The following is a 12,954-nucleotide window of genomic DNA, read 5'->3' on the forward strand; positions in this document are numbered from 1 at the left end:
CACATTCTTTCTTTTAAAGTTCCTGGAATTGAATTATAAAATGTTGTTCACTATAGCAACACCAATTGCAATAATGATAATGGCTTGTGTGTTATGATCTCACTTCCAAGTAAGCGAAAGTTGAGATTTTTCCCGGGAATTTGGCTAAAGACATCCAGTTCGTAATGCTGCAAACGCAAAGGCGATAGACTAAATCATTGTGTTGCCTCAGATGGCGAATAACGACTTGACTGACTTTTATTTAAATATTTTTGTCCTTTTGAAATTTCAATTCAGCACAACATAATTCGGAAAATGTATCAGTTGTAGTGCCGTGAAAAGAGAGTCGGAGGCGGTGTATTAAGAATGGAGTTCCAATCTTTATTATCCATTACTTTCAGAGAGGTTAACACATGCACTGCTCTGCCTGATGAGCTAGCAGGAATGGCAGCTAAAGCTACAGGTGTTCCCCACTAAAGGGTCCGTGTGGCAACACAATAAGCAAGGTGAATTATGTCCAATAACGTGTCACCACACAAGCCCCCCCTTAATTCACACATAAACAAAATCAGCATGGCGGGGAGGAACGACACGCCGACCCCCACGACTCCTGAGCACGGGAGTCGGAAAAGTGACTCCCGCCTGTGCGGCCCCCGGAAGGGGAGGGACCGGAACAACAGGTCTTAAATCCGTGACAGGGGACGAGGCCGGGGGGCGGCCCCGTCGCGGAGGTCGAGCCAGCACCACAGGCTGGTCCAAGTCCAGGTGAGCAGCCTTCACCCGGTCCAGCGAGACGTGCTCGGCCTTGCCACCCAGGTCGACCACCAGGTGCTTGTCCCCGTGCTCCAAGACCCGGAAAGGCCCATCATAAGGGGGCTGCAGGGGGCCTCTGTGCGCATTGTGCCGGATGAACACGTGCTCCGCCGAGCGGAGCTCTGCGGGAACCTGGGACACCTGAGTACCGTGCTGAGTAGTAGGGATCGGAGCAAAGGCCTCAGCGGCGTCACGCAGGAAAGCCCGCTGGGCCGACGCCGACCAGGGAGCCGATGCATTTGGGAGGAAATCCCCCGGAACTCTCAGCGGCTGACCGTAGACCATCTCCGCTGTAGAACACTGCATATCTTCCTTAGGTGCGGTCCTCAGGCCCAGCATCACCCAGGGCAGCTTGTCGACCCAGTTACCGTCCGTAAGGCCGGCCTTGAGGGCCGCCTTCATGGAGCGATGAAAGCGCTCGCAGAGGCCGTTAGCCTGAGGGTGGTAAGCGGTAGTCCTGTGCAGCTTAACCCCCAAACCGCCTGCCACAGTGTTCCAGAGCTCGGACGTGAACTGAGAGCCCCTGTCTGAGGAAATGTCTGACGGGGTGCCAAAACGACACACCCACGTTGCAATGAAGGCCCGGGAAACGTCTGCGGCTGATGTCGAAACGAGCGGAACCGCCTCCGGCCAACGGGTCGTTCTGTCCACCATGGTGAGGAGGTAGGAAAACCCCTGAGAGGAAGGCAACGGACCAACCAGGTCAATGTTGACGTGATCAAACCTCCTCTCAGGCACCAGGAAATGCTCCAACGGGGCCTTCGTGTGGCGGTGCACCTTAGCGCGTTGACAAGCCACGCACTCCCTGGCCCAAGTCCTCACGTCCCTTTTCAGTCCTTGCCAAACGAACTTCGCCGCTACCAAACGCACCGAAGGTTTAACGCCGGGGTGTGACAGGCCGTGCACAGCCTCGAACACAGGACACCTCCAGCTGGCAGGGACGACAGGCCGCGCCAGGCCCGTAGAGACGTCACACAGGAGAGTAATGCCCGCGTCGCCGAACACCACGTCCTCCAAGCGCAGCCCCGCGCTCTCCCCCTTCAGGGCCTGGACGCCGGGATCTGTGACCTGGTCTGCCGCCATGCGAGTATAGTCCAGGCCCAACTGGACGGCACCGATGACGACCCTGGAGAGGCAATCAGCAACTAGGTTCGACTTGCCAGCCACGTGCTTAATGTCCGTAGTGAACTCCGATATGTAGGACAGCTGCCGCTGCTGACGTGCCGACCAAGGCTCCGCCACTTTTGACATGGCGAAGGTGAGCGGCTTGTGGTCGACAAACGCCGTAAATTCACGGCCTTCCAGCATGAAACGGAAGTGCCGCACGGCCAAATAAAGTCCGAGGAGCTCCCGGTCAAAGGCGCTGTATTTGCGTTCTCTAGGCGTCAGCTGGCGGCTGAAAAAGGCGAGCGGCTGCCAAGCGCCCTCCACCCACTGCTCGTGCACTGCGCCGACCGTGTAGTCTGACGCGTCCGTGGTGATGGAGATGGGAGCCGTAGATGATGGGTGTGCCAGCAAAGCCGCCTGAGCCAACGCGGTCTTGACCTCAGCAAAAGCGCCGTCCGCCTCTGCTGTCCAGTCGATCTCCTGGACGGGGGTATTGCCTTTCAACGCTTCATACAGCGGCCGCATGATGTGTGCGGCCCGGGCGATGAAACGGTGGTAGAAAGTCACCATCCCCAGAAACTCACGGAGCGACCGGGCTGTGAGCGGGCGAGGAAACGCCACAACAGCCTCCACCTTCGCTGGCAGAGGTGTCGCACCGCCCTTGGTGACGCGGTGCCCCAGGAAATCGATGTCCGACACCCCGAACTGGCACTTTGCAGGATTGATGATTAATCCGTCTGTTTGAGATGATTAAACAAACGCCTGTTTGAGACTCCTCAGTGCACACAAAAACGTAACTTGGAGAAATAAATAAATACGGATATGTTATTTAAAACCACCTCGAATATGTTGTGTTAATGTTATGAAATGTTTTCTCATAAATGATGCTGTTTTGCATTTCTATAGGTTGTACGAGCATGGTTTTATACTACCATGTTTAATCATGTTTTATGCCGTTTGCTAAGACTTGATAAGTCTCTCATAAAACACAGGAGGTATGGAAACTAAGAACACCATATGTGGTAAATTGTACAGCTAATATAACACAACACATTAGTTGTATTTCCTTTAACTGGTGGATATAGAGTTGCTGCAGTGGAGACGCTGCGCACAGCTGATCGACAGCTGGAACACAAACCACCAAATACGAAAACATAATTCAGATCCAGTCGTCATGACTCCACTCCGGAGGGATTCCCCGATCACTTCTTACAGTCTCTCATCAAGGGGGTGTCTCCTGTCCCCCGTACAAACACACTGCCTGAGGAAGGCTATGTGTATTTTTTTTGTCATGAACCTTTTTCGGACCACTTATTTATTTATTTTGGTGACGATCCGACCTCCATGCTGCTACTCTGTTCAAACTGCATCCACCAAACAATATGATTTATCTCGACCTCCCCAAAATAACCAGAATCTGACACGGTGTGAGATGTCTTTTTTAGCTGTTCTGTCGTCATTTCCTGCGATCTTCTTCATGCAGTCAGTCAGAATGAATGAATGAATGTGCGTTTCTTTGACTATTTATAGGCAAATATGGGCGTTACGTGAAGCCCGCAAAAACTGCGCTGCATTTCGAGTCGGTTGTGATTTATAAAGGGAAACCGGCGTAGGAAGTGCTGTACGCAATGTTTGGTGAATCGGAAAATGTCGGGAAATTTCTGTACCTATTTTTTGGATTTCTACTACGTAAGCAACCTTCCCACGTGAATCCTACGCACGGCGTTATAAATGAGGCCCCTGAACATATTTTATTTTCCTGTAGAGGACATTTTTGGTTCAAGGTTCAGCTTTACTGTCAATACCATGCAGGAGTTCACAATACCATGCAGTGGTTGCCCCTCTATATTGATGTCAAATCCTAGTAAACACCGGGATCATTCCTGAGCCTCAACATCAGAGACTGTTTGACCTGATCAAATGCTGAAATGAAATCCGGCGTCAAACTAAACCAGCAGAAATGTTTATACTCTGTGTTGTTCCCCGATGACTTTGTGACAAACATTTCCAATGTAATATCAATAAATCTGTGTGTTTTTGTGCTCTCTTCCAGGTCAGGGCGTCCTGTCAGTTTCATGGTGGTCCTCAATACTCCAAACCCCCTTAGTAAGATCTCCTGGGTCAACCGTCTCCACTTGGCCAAGATTGCACAACGTAAGCAAACACAAAACACACACTCACACAGAAAAAGGATTACCATGCCATTTCTATATAAACAACATGATGTAATGGAATGAAATGAAATGACAATGTTTTAAGTCAGAGGCTCAGACCTACCATCAGTGTTTGCCTCACTCTCTATTGGCTGAGAGCACAGTTGGTGTTACGACTTATATAATCAGAGAACATTCGAGTCTCTCAACTGGGTCATTTGGAGTTGATGTGCTGAGGAAAGAGGCAAACTTTTTAAACAATGTTGAATTAATAACCTCTGTTCCCAAGTATTGGAAAAAAGCTTTAGAATCCAATTTAAAGGGGCCCTCTTATGGTTTGTGGGATTTTCCCTTTCCTGTAGTGTGTTATAAAGGTTTTTGTGCATGTAAATGGTCTGCAAAGGCTCAAACCCCAAAGTTCCCTCCAGAGGGAGTTTCTCTCCCACACACTCCCCCCCCTGCCTGAAATGTCTCCACCGGCTTCCTTTGTTTACTTCTGTAACATAATGACATCACTGCATAACACTCCGGCTGCCATTGGCAAGCGCTCTAACACATTGTACATGATAGGCTTAGGGGTGGGACATCTCCAAGCCGTTGACCAATCACAACAGAGCCAGACATCTAACCAATCAGAGCTCACTGGGCTCTGGAGGTGCTGCACCACAGGCAGTATAAGAAATACAAAGTTATTTTTGCACATCTATACATGTCACTGTAGAGGCAGAAAAATACAAATATCAACCTGAATATTAGAATAGTAGGGCCCCTTTAAATTCTGTACTACCAATTTGTAAGGCTCTTATTTTTGATATCTCGTTTATTGTGTAGTCTCAGCAGTGGTCAATATCCATGAAGAAAAATAATGGCCACACCCTGCCCAGCAGGGAGCAGCACAGTTCTTTTTTAAATCTTCCTAACATCTTTCCTCCAACCCTTGCTCTTCTCTGCCCAGCCTTAAGTCTACTATGCTGTCTGACCACACTAAGGGACATTTTCCTTTCTGGGGTTAATCAATGCGTGCTGTCATCCAGTGGCAAATTCAGTGATTGGACTACCGAGCACATTAATCTGCTTATTTGGCCATGATGGCACGCATATTCAACCCACTCACCCCCCCAGTCTCCTCTTCCCCAGCCTTTCCTTCTCTCCGTGTCGCCTTGAGCGCTCTTCCTTGTCACACACACTTTATTCTGGCTCTGTTGTGCATGCGGTACGTCTCTTAGTACTGTGCTTGAGTGTAACTCCAATTATATTGTTGTGGCCTCTTGGATCCTAGAGGCCATCGCTTGAAGCATCAGCACATACAAATCCAAGGTTTCAAAGGAAGTCATTGGAGGTTTACGACACTCAATTAAATGTTTGACGAAGATGAGTGTAGGAAAATATGTCTATCTTTTTGACACTCAAGCATATCCTTCAGAGTATCAATGAACCCCATGTTGGATGAAGGATAAGAGGGAGCCTGAAGTGTTTTTTGCTTTCCAAAAGAAAGGAATCCTGAGAATTTGCCTCCCCTGCTTCTTGAGATTCTCCATCCTTGAACAAGAAAAACAAAAAAAACAACCCACTGGCTTACCTTTCATAGTGGGTGTACTGTATAGAGGTGCATGAAGCATACACTACATCTGTAGAGTCTCCGGTAGAGTATGGTTGTGGCATCAAAAACATCAGGCCGAGCACAGAGGATGCTGCGGCTGCAGTGAAGCATCGCCAGCCTCTCCATGTTGCTCACACCTTTATCTGCAACACAACAGGCCTACTGATGAGGACAGTGGCAGAGATATAGCATGCTGCTCTCCTCCCATATAGCTGCCGAGTGGACCTGGGTGTTATTCAAAGCACAGTCCTGCTACAGTATATACATAGCTCTTATATGGATGTGGAGCCCCATGCTGTAATAATGTTTTTAAATCAGAATCAGAATAATATTAGAATAGAATATGGGGAAAAACTATTCTTAACAATGTATAGAAACATAAGAAGTTAGAGTAGGAAATTGCAATTAAAAGATAACATAAATATATTTATATAAACTTAAGAATTGAAGTAAATCATGTCAAATTAAGAAAAAGACAATATAATACAACATATTTATATCAACATGAAAAGTTAAATAATTTGTTTTCAATTAAATACAATGGAATACAAATATTTATATTAATAAGAAGTTAAAGTTAGAAAATGTTAATAAAAGATACAATTAAAAAAAAATGCAATATTCATACGTAGGAAGTAAAATATCAGATAAATATTAAATAAAATAGAATACAAAAATGTATCTAAACACAAGATTTTAAAGTAAGACATGGAATGAATATTTATATAAACATAAGAAGTTTAAGTATCAGTGTAATATATAACTTGTATATTACAGTGTGTATACAGTGGTGTATTAATATAAATACGATATTAATGCTGAATTGCACGGTTTAAAATAGTTTGTCTGCTGATGAAGTCCTCAAGAAACATCAATATGACTGTATGACTTGAGGAGCATTCAAATATGTCACTCCTCTTGCTTAGACTAATTGAATAAACTGAATTTATGTGGCATTCACTGGGAATGGACAACAACAAATAAACATGGATTGATCTTATACTCGTAAAACACACCCTTCACCCCTGAAGACAAGCAATATAATGCTTTCAAAATGTAAATATCACACATATTGATTGTCTCTGAAATGCTACTGTCAGCACCAATCCAGCTTTATCTGATTTGCAATCAAACCTGCTACCTTGTAGCCTCAAGTGCCTGTTGCAGACCTCTCTATGTTAAGCTAGCCATGAAATGTTTGCACTATTTAGACGAAGAAAAATAAAATCACTGGACTGATCAGAGGAAATTGACACATCTACATTTCTAAGGTTTTAGGCCTGTCGCCAAATCTGCCCTCGAGAGCAAGTTACCATGAGAACAGCAGTAAAGTTAGCTTTGAATATACTCCATCACCAACATAACATGCGGCTAAGTGTGAGGAGAACAGGATTCAAGGTGCAAAAACATAAAAAGCCTAAGCAAGTACAATAAATAAAATGAGAATTAGAGGGAAATAAGAGGAGCTTAGGGAGTTGAAGTAAGATAAATAAAAAGTGAGAAGAGGATACATTACAGAGAAACCCCCGCTGCAGTCAAGACATCAAACAATTAAATAATTTCTCAGCTCAAGGCAAACAATGAAGACTTGATATTTCTACCAGAAGAAATGTCTTACAAAGATATTGATTCACTCATCTCTCGTTCAAATGATTGACAGTGTGCATTTTAAATGCACGCTGTGTGTCCTTCACACCTTGACAGTTGCTTTGCTAAACAGATCCTGGTTTTGTTGTTTCAATCATTTTCTTTCCTTTTTGCTTCCCGAAGCAATGTAGTAACTCGTAACACCCATCCCATATTGTATCAATGCAGTTTTAAAATCCCTGCTGTCATACATGTAGAGAGACAGTACAGATTGGAAGGCATTTGGAACAGCAATGAATACTAAATATATAATTAAGAAAAACAAAAGTAGTTAATTTTTTTTTTTAATGTTTTCAAAGGCTCTTCTCTTCAAGCCCTTTCACACACCCTAGATTCCACCGGGTCCGTCTGCGCCGCGTTACGGATGCGTTACGGACGTGTTACGGACGTGTTACGGCTGCGCTGTGGCATTCACAGCGATCACAGCCACTCTAGCCAATGGGTGCTATTCCACCAGACGTGCCGCGTTACGGCTCAGAAGCGTCACAGAAGCGTCTCGACGCGACGCGAGGTGTTGTATAGCGCCGGGCAGGAAGTGGACCGGTCAAAGCATCCAGTCAATCCCCAAAACAAACTCATTTTGCAGACCCTATCCCTCCGTAGTCTTTCAAGTAGGAGGAGAAATGCCAGCGTTCTCCTCCGGTTTACAATAATTATGATGATGAATGCATTTTTTTACCACTAAAATACAGCAACACATCTTTGATTCATGTCGTTTATAACTGGAATATTACAATTATTAATAACTTTGTTCTGTACAAAGTAGTCTGTCCAGGAAATATGCCCAAATCAACAAAAACTGCGAGCCGGCAGGCAAGACGCTCCGCTTCTGAAACGCGCCCGGTGGGTTATGACGCTGGAAGAGGTCGGACCAAAACCGTGGCGTAGACGGAGCCGGAGGAATCTAGGGGTTACCTTTCTCTCGCATGGCTCACATTAATTTCTATACATATTTATAGTCCACACAGTTTATTCTATCCCCCTCATGTGACCTCACAAACTGAGGTTAATGGAAATGTTTATCATGATAAACTTACAAGAGCAAGGTCATTAACCCAAAGATAGCACATTGGTTATTCAAACTGAGTGACAACATATTCTCTTACGACTTATAAAACAAATGATTTATCTTTGTATAGCTCCTCATTCTCTCGAGTCACAGGGGGACCTATTCTAAGCAGGCATTGGCATGAATTACTGCATAAACAGTAATGATATTAAATGGAAAAGACACAATGTTTGGAATTGTTTTGATATTCTGTGTGTATAAGTTATACATATGACCAGCATTATTGCTTAAATACTTTTTGTTAGGAGGAAATAAAAGGCTAAGTTTCAGGTTCATTTTTGTATTTTTTGTTTATCCTGAGACACATTAACATGCCTTAATGTTAAACAAAATCATAGTTTCTTGATGTCTTAAAGCTGCTGAGCCAAGTATAGCAACAAATAAATCCCGAGTTACGGTTTCTTTACTTCCTCTACTGAAAAGTGAAAACAGTTTAAGTGTAAAGTAAACCTGTTGCCTGCCAATCGTCCACCGGCAGACCGACCGGATATCGATCCCCTCTTTACTCGGAGCTCCGTAAAAACAAAGCTGCCCATGCCGTCTGACGGTCTATTCAACACAATTTTCATAATTCTTTAGTAATTATACAGTTTTTGACGAACAGAAATATTGTTTTCTGGTATTACTTAACTTAACATTTAAGCCGAAAGTAAGAGGGCGCTGTGCCCGTGTTACCCGGTTCAGACAAAACCCTGGTAATAACTCAATGGTGCTTTTGAAGGAGTAATTTGAAAATAATTCCAATTAATAAGCTGCAGCATAGATTACACATTACCCTTTACTCATGACTACACATGCAATGTGACATGCTGTTACTCATCGTATCATATATCTTAAAGCAAATGGCGGAGATGAGGGCGGGGTGATGCATTTCATTGAGTCCCTTTGGGAACAAGAATGCCACCAACCTGGTCAGGATGACAATTACATGTTAATTGTATAACACCCACACTTTGCCTTCCCATTTAACCAAAGGTAATTACAATAAGAGAGTTGTTGATTTAATTTCACGGATGGCGTGCTGTCATCAATGCTCCCCCGTCAGTGCAGGCGGAGGCAGGCCTGCCCTGTGCTCAGGGAGACCTACAATTGAATCCGCATTTCAAACGCACCCAACCGCGGTCTTGTTTAGTTTGAAATGGGTGCCTTGCTCCCCAAAATGTCCCCAAATGGCGGACACCGCAAATAGCTAATGTTCTCATGCATGATTTAGTGAGTGATTAGACATCACAAAACCAATTTACCCAGACCCATCTTCACACCACTTTTGATTCTGTTATACCTCCATTTAGAGGAAATGCAGCAATATTCCACTGCTGTAGTTAATAGCCATCCCTGTGCAACATGTGTGAATATCAGTGGCTTTTAGTGACATACTTGCATGCTGTATTAAAGTACTATCAGTGTATAGCGCATTAGCAACCACGTGTTAATGCTATCAGTTTTCTCGGAACCCATTTGCACCTGTACCTAGGATGGTAGTGGTTTTTGAAAAAGACTGGAGATCAATGTATTTTGGCACAATTCAAGTGGCTTTAGATGCTATAAAATGACTACCTAGCCTGCAAAGAGCATTTGCCACTTTGTGAGTGCATGTGGTGTTGTTACGAGGCCCTGAAAATAGAAAGTGAGAATTACCCCACGTGGTGCTTCGCCAAAAGCCCCGGGGCTCATTAATAACCCGGTGTGCCGTTGCATCTTTTATGCTCCTCCTAGTAGCCCGACGGTTTCTGAAGAGTCTTGGTGAAATAGCCAGAAGCATTTCCTAATTAATGGCCTTTTCTCTGCGCACAATTAATTGCTTCCTACCATGCAGCCTCGGCCCTTTCACACAGGGTTAAGGCGGCAGACTTTGATGGCCCTCACAAGAAGAACAAGAGGCCGTCAAATCATGAGAGATTGCCGCTGAGACAGAAGCAACGGAATGAATGTGGGCAAAGGAGAGGGGGCTGATGAGGTTGTGTGGGCCTAAGTGTTTATGTGTGTGTGTTGGAAGATGGAGAGGTGGGGGCGGTCGGGAAGGATGATTGAGACAAGCAATCAGTCCCACTGCAGGGAACAGAGGGCAGGCAGGGGGCTGTTGCCTGTGGTTACACTGCTAAGTGTGCCGGTCTCTCGCTTTTTCCCCCTGCACACGGATCAATAGATGAGTGGAGTGCAGCTCGGAGGTTCTTGCACACACTCCGACACGCCTTCTTAATCCACCGTGTGATAACCTGTGTCATGCGAATGTATGCCGCACCGGAGACAAGTGAGGGGGAGGATGCAACCCCCCCCCCCCCCCCCCCCCCCGCTGCGTGGACCTTTTAAAAAGAGACTGTGAGCACTTTTATCAGGCCATGGAGAGAGGTGTAGAGTAACTAAATAGATTTACTCAAGTACAGTACCATTTTGAGATACTTGTCTTTACTTAAGTATTTAAATGTTGTGCTACTTTGTACTTATACCCCCGATACAACTGAGAGGTGAATAGTGTTCTCTTACTCCCCTTCATTTATTTAATACCTTTAGTTACTCTGCAGATTTTGATTGATAATGTGAAATATAATCAACACTTTAATAATAATAATACATTTTATTTATACACTTAATATGTTAAAACGCATATAAAAAACATCAACACTACACATTTTAGATGTATAAAACACAACAATACTTACAGCAGTTCTGAAAGTGTGAGTTTTGATTTGATATTTGAAAGAAGACTAAATAAGACTTTTATTAGACTAGAAATAAGGTATTTATGTGGGTTTGCTATCCTGGCTCCAAGATGGTGGAATGAGCTCCCCATTGACATCAGGACAGCAGATAACTTACACATCTTCCGGCGCAGACTGAAAACTCATCTCGTTCGACTCCACTTCGAGCGATAGAACTATTAACAAAGCACTTTTATACTAATAAAGGACTGGCTTACCTAAAGCCAGTTGAGTAGCACTTGAAATGTTTGGCTCTATGAAACCTGATGTACTTATATGATTCTGTTTTCTTCAAGGTTGTGTCTTCCTGGTCGAATGTACTTATTGTAAGTCGCTTTGGATAAAAGCGTCAGCTAAATGCAATGTAATGTAATGTAATTTAGTTACACCTGGAGTAAATTCACAAGCAGCATACAAAGTCATTAAAACTAGCTGCACCTTTACCACTTTAATGATCAATCATTATAATCAACACATATGTATATGTGTACATTTATTATTCAGAAATGGGCCAATACGCACAACGACCACTTTGATTTTCAGTACTTTCTCTATTTTGATGCTAATACTTTTGTACTTTTACTTGAGGCACATTTTGAATGCAAGACTTGTACTTGGAACAGAGTAGTCCTACACTGTGGTACTTTTACTTAAGTACAATATCTGAGTACTTCTCCTTCCTCTGCCCGCGGATTCAGATTGCTTTGCTTCTGATTTCTTTTCATCTGTTCAAATTGCATTAGCCATACCTAAAGTGTAGCTGTTATCTTTTTGTTTTGTGCTATTAAAGTATATCCCGTCAACAAAGACGCTGGTAAGATTCCCTTTGATAACACTCTAAATATAAACATTTAACAGAACACAAGAGCAGCATTCACTCAGTGTGTGCTGGAGGGATTTTCCCTCAGCCTGAAAATGAATCTGCGATAATCTCTGCTGCCTATCTCGCTGTGCTCAAACATGGGAAATGTTTATGATGAGTAAACATTATCACGGATTTAATTAACAGATCCCACACTCTCATTGATCCATGAGATGTATCAATTGCACTGCTGTATTTAATTAGTCTATATCTCTGCCCTTTGTGTCACTGGGGTTGATAGAGCGCCATGCTCTGCAAATGAATCTTCATCAGCAAAAGACTTGAAACAAAAGCATGATTGGAATAAAGAGACTCAGAAACTAAATCTCCCTCCTTAGTATTCCGACCATACAACTTCACACATGATGTTGCTAGTTATTATACAGAATGAGTACACAGAGCTGACCTTAACCTTAAGGTTGTGGAATCTTAACCATTATTAACAAAGACTGTATACAGTAGAGAAATAAACTGCAGTACAGTGGAACTCGCTACCATTTGTATAATGATGTTTTGGTGGTGGTGGTAGTAGTAGTAATACCACAGTGTATAAACACTCTTAAACAATATTAATAGTGGCTTAATTATTCAAGTTCAATTCGGTTCAAAAACAGTATTTATTTACAAATGTATTTTAGTCAATACAGACATACAGACATTAACGTATTAGCATCAAATTATTAGCAAAGCATTAGTTTGTTGTTGATTATATTTTTGTTTTATTAAGCTTCACTCATTCATTCAAATTTCAATAAAGTCAGTATGGTTTTAAAAAAATATGGTGCAGAAGGAAGTCAAATATGTGCCTCTAAATTGTAGTCGATTAAAGTACAAAGTAAGAAATAATTGGAAATACCCAAGTAAAGTAATATTACCTGCAATTTGTAGCAATTTGAGCGGTGGTTTTAGATCACTACAGGAATTTAATCTTCAATGGACATGGATGCTTAAAGGAACCTACAGCTCTACATAAGGACTTTATAGTAACGGTAACATTGTGTTACCCTGGTTCAATGAATACTGTT

At 43.3% G+C, this 12,954-nt stretch overlaps 1 protein-coding gene across 1 annotated transcript in view; it reads left to right on the plus strand.

Annotated features, from left to right (window-relative positions):
- The window catches only part of arhgef10la (Rho guanine nucleotide exchange factor (GEF) 10-like a), a 175,065-nt gene that overhangs the window by 82,463 nt on the left and 79,648 nt on the right, over nt 1–12,954 (plus strand). The window contains 1 exon segment of the mRNA XM_034205647.1: nt 3,953–4,053. Coding sequence (XP_034061538.1) covers nt 3,953–4,053 — 101 coding nt within the window.

The sequence above is a fragment of the Gymnodraco acuticeps genome, unplaced genomic scaffold (assembly GCF_902827175.1).
Source record: "Gymnodraco acuticeps unplaced genomic scaffold, fGymAcu1.1, whole genome shotgun sequence".
In the NCBI taxonomy this organism is placed as follows: Eukaryota; Metazoa; Chordata; class Actinopteri; order Perciformes; family Bathydraconidae; genus Gymnodraco; species Gymnodraco acuticeps.